This window comes from Doryrhamphus excisus, linkage group LG6 (assembly GCF_037039965.1).
Source record: "Doryrhamphus excisus strain RoL-2023G ecotype Guam linkage group LG6, RoL_Dexc_Guam_v1.1, whole genome shotgun sequence".
Classification (NCBI taxonomy): Eukaryota; Metazoa; Chordata; class Actinopteri; order Syngnathiformes; family Syngnathidae; genus Doryrhamphus; species Doryrhamphus excisus.
The window spans coordinates 10,280,386-10,293,882 of record NC_136362.1 but is presented as its reverse complement, the minus strand read 5'-3'; the positions used below and the strand labels follow the sequence as shown (position 1 = coordinate 10,293,882).

General features: G+C 37.7%; 1 protein-coding gene across 1 annotated transcript in view; it reads right to left on the bottom strand.

Moving 5' to 3' along the window:
* Nucleotides 1-276: 276 nt before the first annotated feature.
* The window catches only part of LOC131125718 (sodium channel protein type 2 subunit alpha-like), a 61,412-nt gene continuing 48,191 nt past the window's right edge, over nt 277-13,497 (bottom strand). The window contains exons 21-27 of the mRNA XM_078791391.1: nt 9,239-9,361; nt 7,606-7,878; nt 7,474-7,527; nt 7,262-7,403; nt 6,109-6,209; nt 2,678-2,948; nt 277-2,592 (exon numbers count right to left, since the gene is read on the bottom strand). Coding sequence (XP_078647517.1) covers nt 1,358-2,592; nt 2,678-2,948; nt 6,109-6,209; nt 7,262-7,403; nt 7,474-7,527; nt 7,606-7,878; nt 9,239-9,361 — 2,199 coding nt within the window. The 3' untranslated portion in view covers nt 277-1,357. The remainder of the gene's footprint in view (nt 2,593-2,677; nt 2,949-6,108; nt 6,210-7,261; nt 7,404-7,473; nt 7,528-7,605; nt 7,879-9,238; nt 9,362-13,497) is intronic.

Here is a 13,497-nt window from a genome sequence, read left to right as displayed (position 1 = left end):
CACATATAGACAAACAACCATTCACACTCACATTCATACCTATGGACAATTTGGAGTCGCTAATTAACCTAGCATGTTTTTGGAATGTGGGAGAAATGTCGAAGAAAACCCACGCATGCACGCGGAGAACATGCAAACTCCACACAGAGATGGCCGAGGGTGGAATCGAACTCGGGTCTCCGAGCTGTCAATTATAAAACAATGCAATAGAAATTCTTGCAATTTTTCATTCATTCATTCATTTTCTACCGCTTTTCCTCACAAGGGTCGCGGGGGTGCTGGAGCCTATCCCAGCTGTCTTCGGGCGAGAGGCGGGGTACACCCTGGACTGGTGGCCAGCCAATCAAGTGTAATTCTACACTTGATCAAACTTACGTAAGATTTGTCAGATCATACATTCATTCATTTTCTACCGCTTTTCCTCACAAGGGTCACGGGGGGGGGGGGGCTGGAGCCTATCCCAGCTGTCTTGGGGCGAGAGGCGGGGTACACCTTGAACATATAGACAAACAACCATTCACACTCACATTCATACCTATGGACAATTTGGAGTCGCTAATTAACCTAGCATGTTTTTGGAATGTGGGATGAAACCGGAGTACCCGGAGAAAACCCACGCATGCACGTGGAGAACATGCAAACTCCACACAGAGATGGCCGAGGGTGGAATCGAACTCGGGTCTCCGAGCTGTCAATTATAAAACAATGTAATAGAAATTCTTGCAATTTTTCATTCATTCATTCATTTTCTACCGCTTCTACCGGGGGTGCTGGAGCCTATCCCAGCTGTATTCGGGCGAGAGGCGGGGTACACCCTGGACTGGTGGCCAGCCAATCAAGTGTAATTCTACACTTGATCAAACTTACTTAAGATTTGTCAGATCATTCATTCATTCATTCATTTTCTACCGCTTTTCCTCACAAGGGTCACAGGGGGGGGGTGCTGGAGCCTATCCCAGCTGTCTTGGGGCGAGAGGCGGGGTACACCTTGAACATATAGACAAACAACCATTCACACTCACATTCATACCTATGGACAATTTGGGGTCGCTAATTAACCTAGCATGTTTTTGGAATGTGGGAGGAAACCGGAGTACCCGGAGAAAACAAAACTCCACACAGAGATTGCAGAGGGTGGAATCGAACCCGGGTCTCCTAGCTGTCAATTATAAAACAGTGCAATTTTTCAACTGGTTTTAAAATTCTGAACAAGAATCTTAGCATATTAGCATTGTATTGTATTAGCATTTGAATTGTGTTTATTTTGAAGCCCTCATCATCCGTACGGGTCGCTGCTCTCTTTGACCATGACTTGATTGAAACATATAAATAGAAACAAAGACGCTTCCACGCAATCTCAAAGAAAGGTTTCCTCATATTTATCATGAGGATCCCCGAGTTCAGAATCTCTGGATATTAATCGAATGAACTCAGAGAGGTCATTGGCCGCCCTGGTTACACTGTCATAAGAAGGTGGTGAGGACATAAGCGTGGTCTCCTCAGTGGTCTCCAGGAATTCCTCCCCCGTAGGTCCGTAGTGCTGTATCATGGACGCTATGAGCCCCTCCGTCTCCGGTGCGTTGGCGACATCCACGACAGTCTCGTAGTTGATTTGCCTGTAGAGGTAAGACGCCTGTTTCATCTGTCGGCGAACGAGGTGCCTCCTGTAACATCTCTGAATAATAACAGCCGACACCTCCTCCAGTTTGTGTCTCAGCGTGGACGTGATGGGCTCGTGGGAGATCTTGGAGGGATTCGTGGTCATGAACTTCTCCTCCATTTGCTGCTTGAGCGCGTCCATTTCGCCCGACTCGCCCAGGACGCGTTTTGTGAAGGCAAACAAAATATCCAAGCAGTGGATTCTATCTCCGCTGACCATGGGGAGGTCCATGGAGATCAGTTTGATCTTATTGGGCTTGGCTATACGAAGAGGTTCCGACAGCGTGTCAGCGAAGTTTGACAACATGGAGAACTCGATGAATTGCGTCGCCTCGGAATCAAACTTCTCCCAAACTTCGTAGAACATCTCAAAGTCATCCTCGCTCAGCGGATCCGTACTCTCCTCCGTTGCGACGCTGAAGTTCTCCAAAATGATGGCTATGTACATGTTGACCACGATGAGGAAGGAGATAATAATGTAGCTAACAAAAAAAGCGATTCCCACCGAAGGGCTGCCACAGTTACCTCGAGTATTTGTTCCGGTATTGATAAAATTCCCGTCACACTCATCCGGAGAACTGGACATGATCGGACTCAGGAGGTTATCCCAGCCTGCTGAGGTACTGATCTGGAAAAGGCAGATCATACTATTCCCGAAGGTCTCAAAATTAAACATGTCGTCGATCCCGTCTTGTTTTTTCACGTAGGCGAAGTTCGCCATGCCGAAGATGGCGTAGATGAACATGACGAGGAAGAGTAAGAGTCCGATGTTGAAGAGCGCTGGCATGGACATCATTAAGGCAAACAGTAAAGTCCGTATTCCTTTGGCTGCACGTATAAGTCGAAGCACGCGTCCTATCCTTGCCAGGCGGATAACTCGGAAAAGCGTTGGAGATACGAAATACTTCTCAATGATGTCAGCGAGAACGATCCCTGTAACGAGAATCGGGCCAAGCACATTTATCTCAAATGCAACATCCACATTTTGAATTTAATTTTTAAATCATATCCAACCTACCAACGATGGAGAGTATGATCACGACAAAGTCGAAGATGTTCCACGCCACGGTGAAGAAGTAACAGCGGAGGGCGAAGATCTTGATGAGGCATTCGGTTGTGAAGATGACGATGAAGACCAGGTTGATCTTGTTGAGGATGGACTCCATGCGCTCCGACTGCTCGTCCGTTTCCACCATCATCGTCAGCATGTTGACGATGATGAGCATCATGATGATGATGTCGAAGGCTTGCTTTGACACCAGGTCGAAGAAGAAGGCTTGGAGGATGTTCTAAGGGTGCAGACATAGCGATGTTTAGCTGTTATTCACACCGGCAGAGATGCAAAAATGGAATATTTTAGTGGTTAGATCAGAGAAAACCTTCTCAATGACCTTCTAAGCACATTTTCAACATGATTAGAGCCCTCTATACGTGAAATAACACCCCTATAGTCAACTTTACACCCAAATATATATGTAAAGTTGCATAAATGGAATATTTTTGTGGTTACATCAGAGAAAACCTTCTCAACGACCTTCTAAGTACATTTTTTAACATGGTTAGAGCTCTCTAGACATGACATAACACCCCTATAGTCAACTTTACACCCAAATATACATGTAAAGTTGCATAAATGGAATATTTTTGTGGTTACATCAGAGAAAACCTTCTCAATGACCTTCTGAGTAAATTTTTTAACATGGTTAGAGCTCTCTAGACATGAAATAACACCCCTATAGTCAACTTTACACCCAAATATAAATGTAAAGTTGCATAAATGGAATATTTTTGTGGTTACATCAGAGAAAACCTTCTATGTAAATTTTTAAACATGATCAGAACTCTCTAGACATGACATAACACCCCTATAGTCAACTTTACACCCAAATATAAATGTAAAGTTGCATAAATTAAATATTTTTGTGGTTACATCAGAGAAAACTTTCTCAATGACCTTCTAAGCGCATTTTCAACATGATTAGAGCTCTCTAGACTTGAAATAACACCCCTATAGTCAAATTTACACCCAAATATAAATGTAAAGTTGCATAAATTGAATATTTTTGTGGTTAGATCAGAGAAAACCTTCTCAATGACCTTCTAAGTACATTTTTTAACATGATTAGAGCTCTCTAGACATGACATAACACCCCTATAGTCAACTTTACACCCAAATATATATGTAAAGTTGCATGAATGGAATATTACATCAGAGAAAACCTTCTCAATGACCTTCTAAGTACATTTTGAAAACATTATTAGAGCCCTCTACACATGAAATAACACCCCTATAGTCAACTTTACACCCAAATATACATGTAAAGTTGCATAAATGGAATATTTTTGTGGTTACATCAGATAAAACCTTCTATGTACATTTTTCAACATGATTAGAGCTCTCTAGACATGACATAACACCCCTATAGTCAACTTTACACCCAAATATAAATGTAAACTTGCATAAATGGAATATTTTTGTGGTTACATCAGAGAAAACCCTCTCAATGACCTTCTGAGTACATTTTTCAAACATTATTAGAGCCCTCTAGACATGAAATAACACCCCTATAGCCAACTTTAGACCCAAATATAAATGTAAAGTTGCATAAATGGAATATTTTTGTGGTTACATCAGAGAAAACCTTCTCAATGACTTTCTGAGTAAATTTTTCAACATGATTAGAGCCCTCTAGACATGAAATAATACCCCTATAGTCAACTTTACACGCAAATATAAATGTAAAGTTGTATAAATGGAATATTTTTGTGGTTACATCAGAGAAAACCTTCTCAATGACCTTCTAAGTAATTTTTTAAAACATGATTAGAGCCCTCTAGACATGAAATAACACCCCTATAGTCAACTTTACACGCAAATATTAATGTAAAGTTGTATAAATGGAATATTTTTGTGGTTACATCAGAGAAAACCTCCTCAATGACAGTCTAAGTACATTTTTTTCAACATGATTAGAGCTCCCTAGACATGAAATAACACCCCTATAGTCAACTTTAGACCCAAAAATAAATGTAAAGTTGCATAAATGGAATATTTTTGTGGTTACATCAGAGAAAACCTTATCAATGACCTTCTAAGTACATTTTTAAACATTATTAGAGCCCTCTAGACATGAAATAACACCCCTATAGTCAACTTTACACCCAAATATAAATGTAAAGTTGCATAAATGGAATATTTTTGTTGTGGTTACATCAGAGAAAACCTTCTCAATGACCTTCTGAGTAATTTTTTTTAACATGATTAGAGCTCTCTAGACATGAAATAACACCCCTATAGTCAACTTTACACCCAAAGATAGTACCCATTAAGGGTGACATAACAATGCTCAGCTGTTATTGACACTGGCAGAGACGCATAAATGGAATATTTTTGTGGTTACATCAGATAAAATTTTCCAAGTACATTTTTCAACATTATTAGAACTCTCTAGACATGAAATAACACCCCTATAGTCAACCTTACACCTAAATAAAGTACCCATTAAGGGTGACATAACAATGCTAAGCTGTTATTGACACTGGCAGAGTGTCACAACCATATTCCTTCTATAGTCTAATCAGCTTTGATGTTAAAATGTAAATATTTCAGGAATGAAAAAAAATTACAAAATGGGAAACAGAGATTGTTTTTTTTTTTTTTAGATTGTACGTTTATTCGTTCAGCATTAAAATGAACGTCATGCTTTGTTATGCTGCAATATGGCGGCAGCCAGCAGAGGCCGCTCTACTCCCTGTTTCTCAAAGCCGGGAAAGGTGGCCATGTATCCTTAGCCCCTCCCTCTTGAATAGGCCACAATAGGAAACAAATATTTATTAAACCAGGACGTTGACATTGGAAAAGTCCTAAAAAATAAAATCACTATAAAAAAAAGATGGCCATGAAGGTAAACTATTGCCGTAATGTAAGAAATATATTTATGTGGATATTCTAATAGTTCTTTAGTGATGTGAAATAATTTATTCCTTTTCTCCCTATTATCATAATTATAATATATATAATAATAATTATTATATAATTATATTATATAATAAATAATAATTATTATTATTAGTAGTAGTAGTAGTATTGTTATTATTATGTGTAGTTATAATAATAAGAAGTAAATAATAATAATTATTATATAATTATATTTATATAATTATTTTATATAATAAATAATAATAATAATAATTATTGTTGTTATATTATTATAACAATAATAATAATGACATTATGTCATTATTATTTTATTTAATATTCCAATTATCTGCTATGAAAATTGCTTTTTCCCTTCATAAGATTACTCATTAGAATCAGATATTTTTCTCTTAAAATTTTGACTTTATGAAATTACTGTTTATTATTAATTATTCACCCATTAATTTTCTGCTCTAGAAGGAATGTTAAAAATCAACCCACACACAAATAAAGAAACTGTAACTAATTACCGCAGGTCTTGGTATTGGCTTTTGGGGCTTTTTACTTCCGAGCTTCTTCATGGCGTTGTAATATTTCTTCTGTTCTTCAGTCATGAAAATATCCTGTCCACCTAAGTATAGTCAGAAATACCTGACATTATATTTCAGAACATCGAACATTTCAAATAAATAATTCAAATAAATACTAGTACCTCTGAATATGAATTGTCATTATGTGTTGTTTTGGTTTATTTTGATGTTATCATACAGAATATTCATACTCTATCCTGATGCAGTACAATGTGGCTAAGTCCCAGAACTGCTGTACTTCAGAACCAGTCAATTACCGTAATTTCTGGTAGTAATTCTACACTTGATCAAACTTACTTAAGATTTGTCAGATCATTCATTAATTAATTAATTTTCTACCGTTTTTCCTCACAAGGGTCGGGGGGGGGGTGCTGGAGCCTATCCCAGCTGTCTTTGGGCGAGAGGCAGGGTACACCCTGGACTGGTGACCAGCCAATCACAGGGCGCATATAGACAAACAACCATTCACACTCACATTCATACCTATGGACAATTTGGAGTCGCTAATTAACCTAGCATGTTTTTGGAATGTAGGAGTGCACGGATGCACAGGGAGAACATGCAAACTCCACACAGAGATGGCCGAGGGTGGAATTGAACCCAGGTCTCCTCGCTGTGAGGTCTGCGCGCTAACCACTCGACCACCGTACCGCCCAAATAAACACTAGTACCTCTAAATATGAATTGTCATTATGTGTTGTTTTTGTTTATTTTGATGTTATCATACAGCATTGTACTGATACAGTACAATGTGGCTAAGTCCCAAAACTGCTGTACTTCAGAACCAGTCAATTACCGTAATTTCTGGTAGTAATTCTACACTTGATCAAACTTACTTAAGATTTGTCAGATCAAAAGATGATCGATACTTTATACTGCAAAACGTGATATTAGTGTCATCCATCCACTCATCCAATTCACTACTTGCTGAATCGGCACTGATCTTTTAGCTATAGCATCACTGTATAAGTCGCAACATTCAGGGCTTATCCACTGAAAACGAAAAAAAACTTTATTTAAAACCAGCCCACCAGGTGACATAGTAATGAATAAAACACTATGTGATATGTGACAAGGATTTTCAAAACTATACTCATCTTTCTTTTCTGCTGATTGAAATTGTCAATAATGACGCCGATGAAGAGGTTGAGCGTGAAGAAGGAGCCGAATATGATGAAGACAACAAAGTAAAGGTACATGTAGAGGTTGATTTCTCTGATGGGTTGCTCCTCCACCTGAAAAACCACAAACGCAACGAGTGAAATGGTTGCATCAACGTATTCATGACGTCGTCTGCATACTTACTCCTCGTGAATCAACCGCTGCGTGCATTATTTCCATCCAGCCTTTAAACGTAGCCTGTAATAAACCATCGTTATGATTTATGTCCATAAAACGGCACAACATGGCAACGTTACAGAAGCGGAAGAAGCCTACCACTTGAAGAAGGGAAAGGTAGCCCAGTCCCACGTTGTCAAAGTTGACCTTCACCTTTGTCCAGTAGTACTGGGTGTCATTCATGGCCAGGCAATCGGATTTGTTGTTGACGACCAAGAAACTGTGAATGAAGCCCGTTCTGTTCACGCACTTCCCGAACTTGCCCGCAAACAGGTTGACTCCCATGATGCTGAAGATGAGCCAGAAGATGAGACACACCAGCAGCACGTTCATGATGGAGGGGATGGCTCCAATGAGAGCGTTCACGACCACCTGGTGAGCGGCACAGAGGAAACAGTAAGATACTGATACAGGAAGTCGTTGTTTATTTACATTGTTCCATTGTTCGAAGTTCAGGGAGTTCCTCAAGAAAGAATTTTTGGAACGGTCTGAACTGGTTGAGAAATGCTAGCAATGCTAATATTAGCATGCTAACACATAGCATAATAGTGCCAAGCCTTTATATATGTGAAAACACCCATATCTAAAATACCTTTATACCTATGAAAATGGATAAAAAATACTACTATGCTAATGCTATGCTATCAATGCTAACATGCTAAAGTTATCATGGTAACATTAAGCATGAGTGTTAAGTGTTTTTATGTGTCTACCCATGAAAATAGCTAAAAATGCAAGTAATGCCAACATGCTAACATTAGCATGCTAACACAAAGCATGATAGTGCAATGTACCGGGAAGGCTAAATGTCCCGAATGTTGAAAATTTTTACTTTGGAATGGTCTGAACGGGTTGAGAAATGGGGAAGTAGCTAGCAATGCTAACAAAAGAATGCAAACACATCGCATAATAGTGTCAAGCCTTTATACCTATGAAAATGGATAAAATACTACTATGCTATGTTAGCATGCTAGCAATGCTAACATGCTAAAGTTATCATGCTAACATTAAGCATGAGTGTTAAGTGTTTTTATGTGTCTACCCATGAAAATAGCTAAAAATGCAAGTAATGCCAACATGCTAACATTAGCATGCTAACACACAGAATAATAGTGTCAAGCCTTTATATATGTGAAAATACCATACCTAAAATACCTTTATACCCAAGAAAATGGATAAGAATACTACTATGCTAATGCTATGTTAGCATGCTAGCAATGCTAATATGCTAAAGTTAACATGGTAACATGTTAAATGTTAAGTGTTTTTATTTGTCTACCCATGAAAATAGCTTAAAATACAAGTAATGCAAACATGCTAACATTAGCATGCTAACACTCAGCATGATGGAAAGGCGAAATGTCCGGAATGTTGAGAATTTTTACTTTGGAATAGTCTGAGTCAGTCTGAGAAATGTGGAAGTAGCTTGGAGCTCTTCAGAGCAGGGGAATTTTGCGTTCCGGATTTTGGATCACCCCCAAAATAACCAATTTCCAACAAATCCTGAAAATGTCATTAAAATCCATTCAGAAGTTCTTAAGTTATTTTGAACACAGACAGATAAACATAACCTCCGCGCTAAAAACAAGGTAACTATGAACAATATAGAAGTAACATATTTAAGCAAAGTTGATAAATCATGTCAACAATGCAAGGTGGTGGTTATCATTAATAAACGGCAGGAAGAACGAGCATATTTTATGATTATTCTATTTTTTGTTTTCGTTCTCACCCGCATGCCCTCAAATCTGGACAGCGCTCTGAGAGGCCGCAAAGCACGGAGCGTCCTCAGGGACTTGATGGCAGCAAAGTCGGAATATCCCAAAGAGTTTGCCACCAGGCTTATCAGGGACACCTAGAATGGAAATTGAAAGAGGTTAAAGTTCACAAAGTTGAGCTGTACGCACAAAAAAGTATCCATTTCCTTAGAGGTCTCAGCCAAAGACTACATATCGGGTATTAAGGAATTTTGCTAACAAAAACATAACAAGAGCAAGAAATTAAATTTGCTATATGAATTGGGACATTCCACAGTTAGGAAAAAAAAAAGTTTAGATTTGATTTGGTTGGTTATAATCTTTTGGAACTTTTACACTTCCACTCTATTCTACATCCAAAACAGACAAAACAAAATGACATTCCGCTGTTGAATGACCCTGTCAATGGAAAAAAAAATGGAAGGATGCCAATCACACACTCATGACAAAACACAGACAAGTCTGCACACATGTACACCATGTGTCCATGCATGCATACTCAACTATATATACATATCAAATATGTATATATATCAAATAGAGTGAGTTTTATAAAGAAGGTTTGAAAAAAAAAATAAGCCAAATTTTGTCACAAATTCCAGCCAATCGGTTCTTTAAAATAATTTAGCCGTCCCAATAGTGTGAATTTCTTTATAAAAGTCTTATTTACACATGTGTTAGGCCAACATATCTAAAGAAGATACTTCAAGTTATTAGCTAAATAACGCAAAGGAAGTCTTTGACTGCAAAAATAACAACATAATAAAAAAAAATTGAAGGAAATTTTCAACTTTTTACACAGCAAATTCAGATCAAACACATCCGTTGTGCAATATCCACACTAATAACATTTACCAGGATTAATAATATGAACTGATCTTCTGTAGATAAACCTTAAAGTATATGGCAATGCATTTGTTCTTGATATAAAAACCAAAGTCTTTTAAAGTGTCTTCCGATGGTCATTAAGAGGCGTTACGCCAGGGGTCTCAAACATGCGGCCCGCGGGCCAAATGTGGCGCGCAGGACACTAGTTTGAGGCCCCCGCTTTGATATGAAAGTTTAATGTTATGATATGGATGCTGTATGGTATCATGTACCCAGAAAAAAATTATTACATTTAATTAATGTTCATGTTAAAGGTTAAATAACTGTTAATAGTTATCCTCCCTATCCGTGTGGAAGTGGTAAGTTTTTGGCTATTTAAGTTTAAAGGAAATAACTTGAAGGCTACCGTTTAGGTGGCTAGGTCTCTAGTTTGCGAGTTAGCATGTGTCTCAAGACCCTGCAGTTGCGCAATATGTTGTAAATAAAAAGAGTATAAATGTGACTATAGTCGTGTTTTGTCATGTCTACAGGGCTCTAATAATGCTTTGTTAATTATAGTCTGAAAAAAATAATTTGTCTACCCACCAACTATATGTGGTTTCTTAAGTTTTTATTATTATTATTATTATATTTATTTATTACTGATTGATTGATTTTCTTTATTCTTGATTTGTTTATTTATTTTTCATCTTATTTTGTGCAGAAAAAAACAGTGGAATGTTTTATCAGAGCTTTTATTGTAGAAAATTGGAACCAAAGCACTGAAAAAGTTTGTATATTTTTCTGTTTTTAATAAATGCGTTTTTGTTTTTTTTGAAAACCTGATGCGGCCCAGACCCTAGCTCCAGTGGCCCCCAGGTAAATTGAGTTTGAGACCCCTGCATTACGCAGGAAGAACACGATTGCAAGACAGTGGCTTTTGATATCACAACAAATTGTGAAAAAGAAACACATTTGTGATGCGGATGCAGGTTTCATTCCCAGAGCTCATCATACTCACCTGGGACCTGCTAATTACAACTTACCCTAACAATAGAGCGGTCTGTAGCAATCTGTGTAACAGCAGGTGAAATCAGAGGTCAAGTCAGGCCACGGGCTGCACTGCACGCCTCGGGCGATTTGGTTGGCTACATGCTTGCTTGCATTTCTTTCTTTTTAACCTTCCTCTTGTGTTAGCTTTCTGGTATCATCTCTTATGTTAACGGGTCGGTTTTGACCCATGTATTAAATCAGCTAACATGCTAAAGTTATCATGCTAACATTAAGCATGAGTGTTAAGTGTTTTTATGTGTCTACCCATGAAAATAGCTAAAAATACAAGTAATGCCAACAGGCTAACATTAGCATGCTAACACCTAGCATGATAGTGCAATGTACCGGGAAGGCTAAATGTCCCGAATGTTGAAAATTTTTACTTTGGAATGGTCTGAACTGGTTGAGAAATGGGGAAGTAGCTAGCAATGCTAACATTAGCATGCTAACACATAGCATAATAATGTCAAGCCTTTATATATGCGAAAATAGCTAAAAATACAAGTAATGCCAACAGGCTAACATTAGCATGCTAACACCTAGCATGATAGTGCAATGTACCGGGAAGGCTAAATGTCCCGAATGTTGAAAATTTTTACTTTGGAATGGTCTGAACTGGTTGAGAAATGGGGAAGTAGCTAGCAATGCTAACATTAGCATGCTAACACATAGCATAATAATGTCAAGCCTTTATATATGTGAAAATAGCTAAAAATACAAGTAATGCCAACAGGCTAACATTAGCATATGCTAACACATAACATAATAGCGTCAAGCCTTTATATATGTGAAAATACCTATACCTAAAATACCTTTATACCTATGAAAATGGATAAGAATACTACTATGCTAACTTTAGCATGCTAGCAATGCTAACATGCTAAAGTTATCATGGTAACATGTACAATGCACAATGCACCAGGAAGGCTAAAAGTCCTGAATGTTGAGAATTTTTTACTTTGGAATGGACTGAACTGGTTGAGAAATGGGGAAGTAGCTTCCAATGCTAACATTAGCATGCAAACACATAGCATAATAGTGTCAAGCCTTTATACATGTGAAAATACCTATACCTACACCTAAAATAGCTTTATACTTATGGAAATGGATAAGACTACTACTATGCTAATGCTATGTTAACATGCTAGCAATGCTAACATGCTAAAGTTATCATGGTAACATTATGCATGATCGTTTTTACATGTCTACCCATGAAAATAGCTGAAAATGCAAGTAATGCCAACATGCTAACATTAGCATGCTAACACGCAGCATGATGGGAAGGCAAAATGTCCCGAATGTTGACAATTTTTACTTTGGAATAGTCCATTTAAAATTTCCAAAAATGGTAAAATTAACCTAAAAAAAATCATATTAATAAATGAAATGTTATTTTGTTACCTGGCTATTACTGAGGGATATAGAACATATCTCTTAAATCAATTCGTTTTATTTATGTTCTCATTTTAGTATTAATCACTAAAGAAACATCTATGGTGTTCGGGTCAATTTTGACCCATATATATTAATGTAGAAAAAGTTATTGTTTTCAACTTATAAACTGAAATATTTTTCAACTGAATACTTATAACTGAAAACTTTTTCCCTTCAGTGTTTGCCATAAACTTTATCGTCATATTATTATAACCGGGTCAAAACCGACCCTAACAATACAGTGGTCATAATTTCAACCAGACCATTTTAAAATGTAGTAAAAATAATATATTTGGTTTTATTTTGTTGAAATAGAGTTTCCAGACAAAGTCAAAAGTCATTGATGCAATAAACAAATGTTATGTGATTTTTTTTTTATGCATTAAAATGTAAAACGGGTCGTTGCCGACCCTAACATAAGAGGAGGGTTAAAATCCACGCTGCACACCGAGACCACGGCTCAAATTACTGCAGCAATATTCCAATTTTAAAGACCGACCGCTAAAACCACGAGTCCAAGATCCCCCATATGACAGGAGCACTCTGCTGTTGTAAGAACATACTGTATAAAAGCTCGTCCCTGCTGTTTTTAAGGACCTAGCACAAACACACTTGTCAAAGATCCTCAATATGACAAGTGCTCTGCTGTTTTTTAAAAAAACTACAAAAAAATCTAGTCCAAGATCCTTAATAAAACACAAGCGCCCTGCTCGCCCTGAGTCCAAAGATCCTCTATGGCAGGAGCTTGACTGTTTTTGAGGACCTACAGCAAAAACACTGGTCAAAGCTCCTCTGTATGACAGAAGCACTCTGCTGTTTGAAGAACATACTGCAAAAATCAAAGAACACTAGTCAAAGATCCTCTACTGTATACAACAGGAGAACTTTTTTTAAGCACCTGCAGCAAAAAAGTTTGTCAAAGATCCTCACCATGACAGAG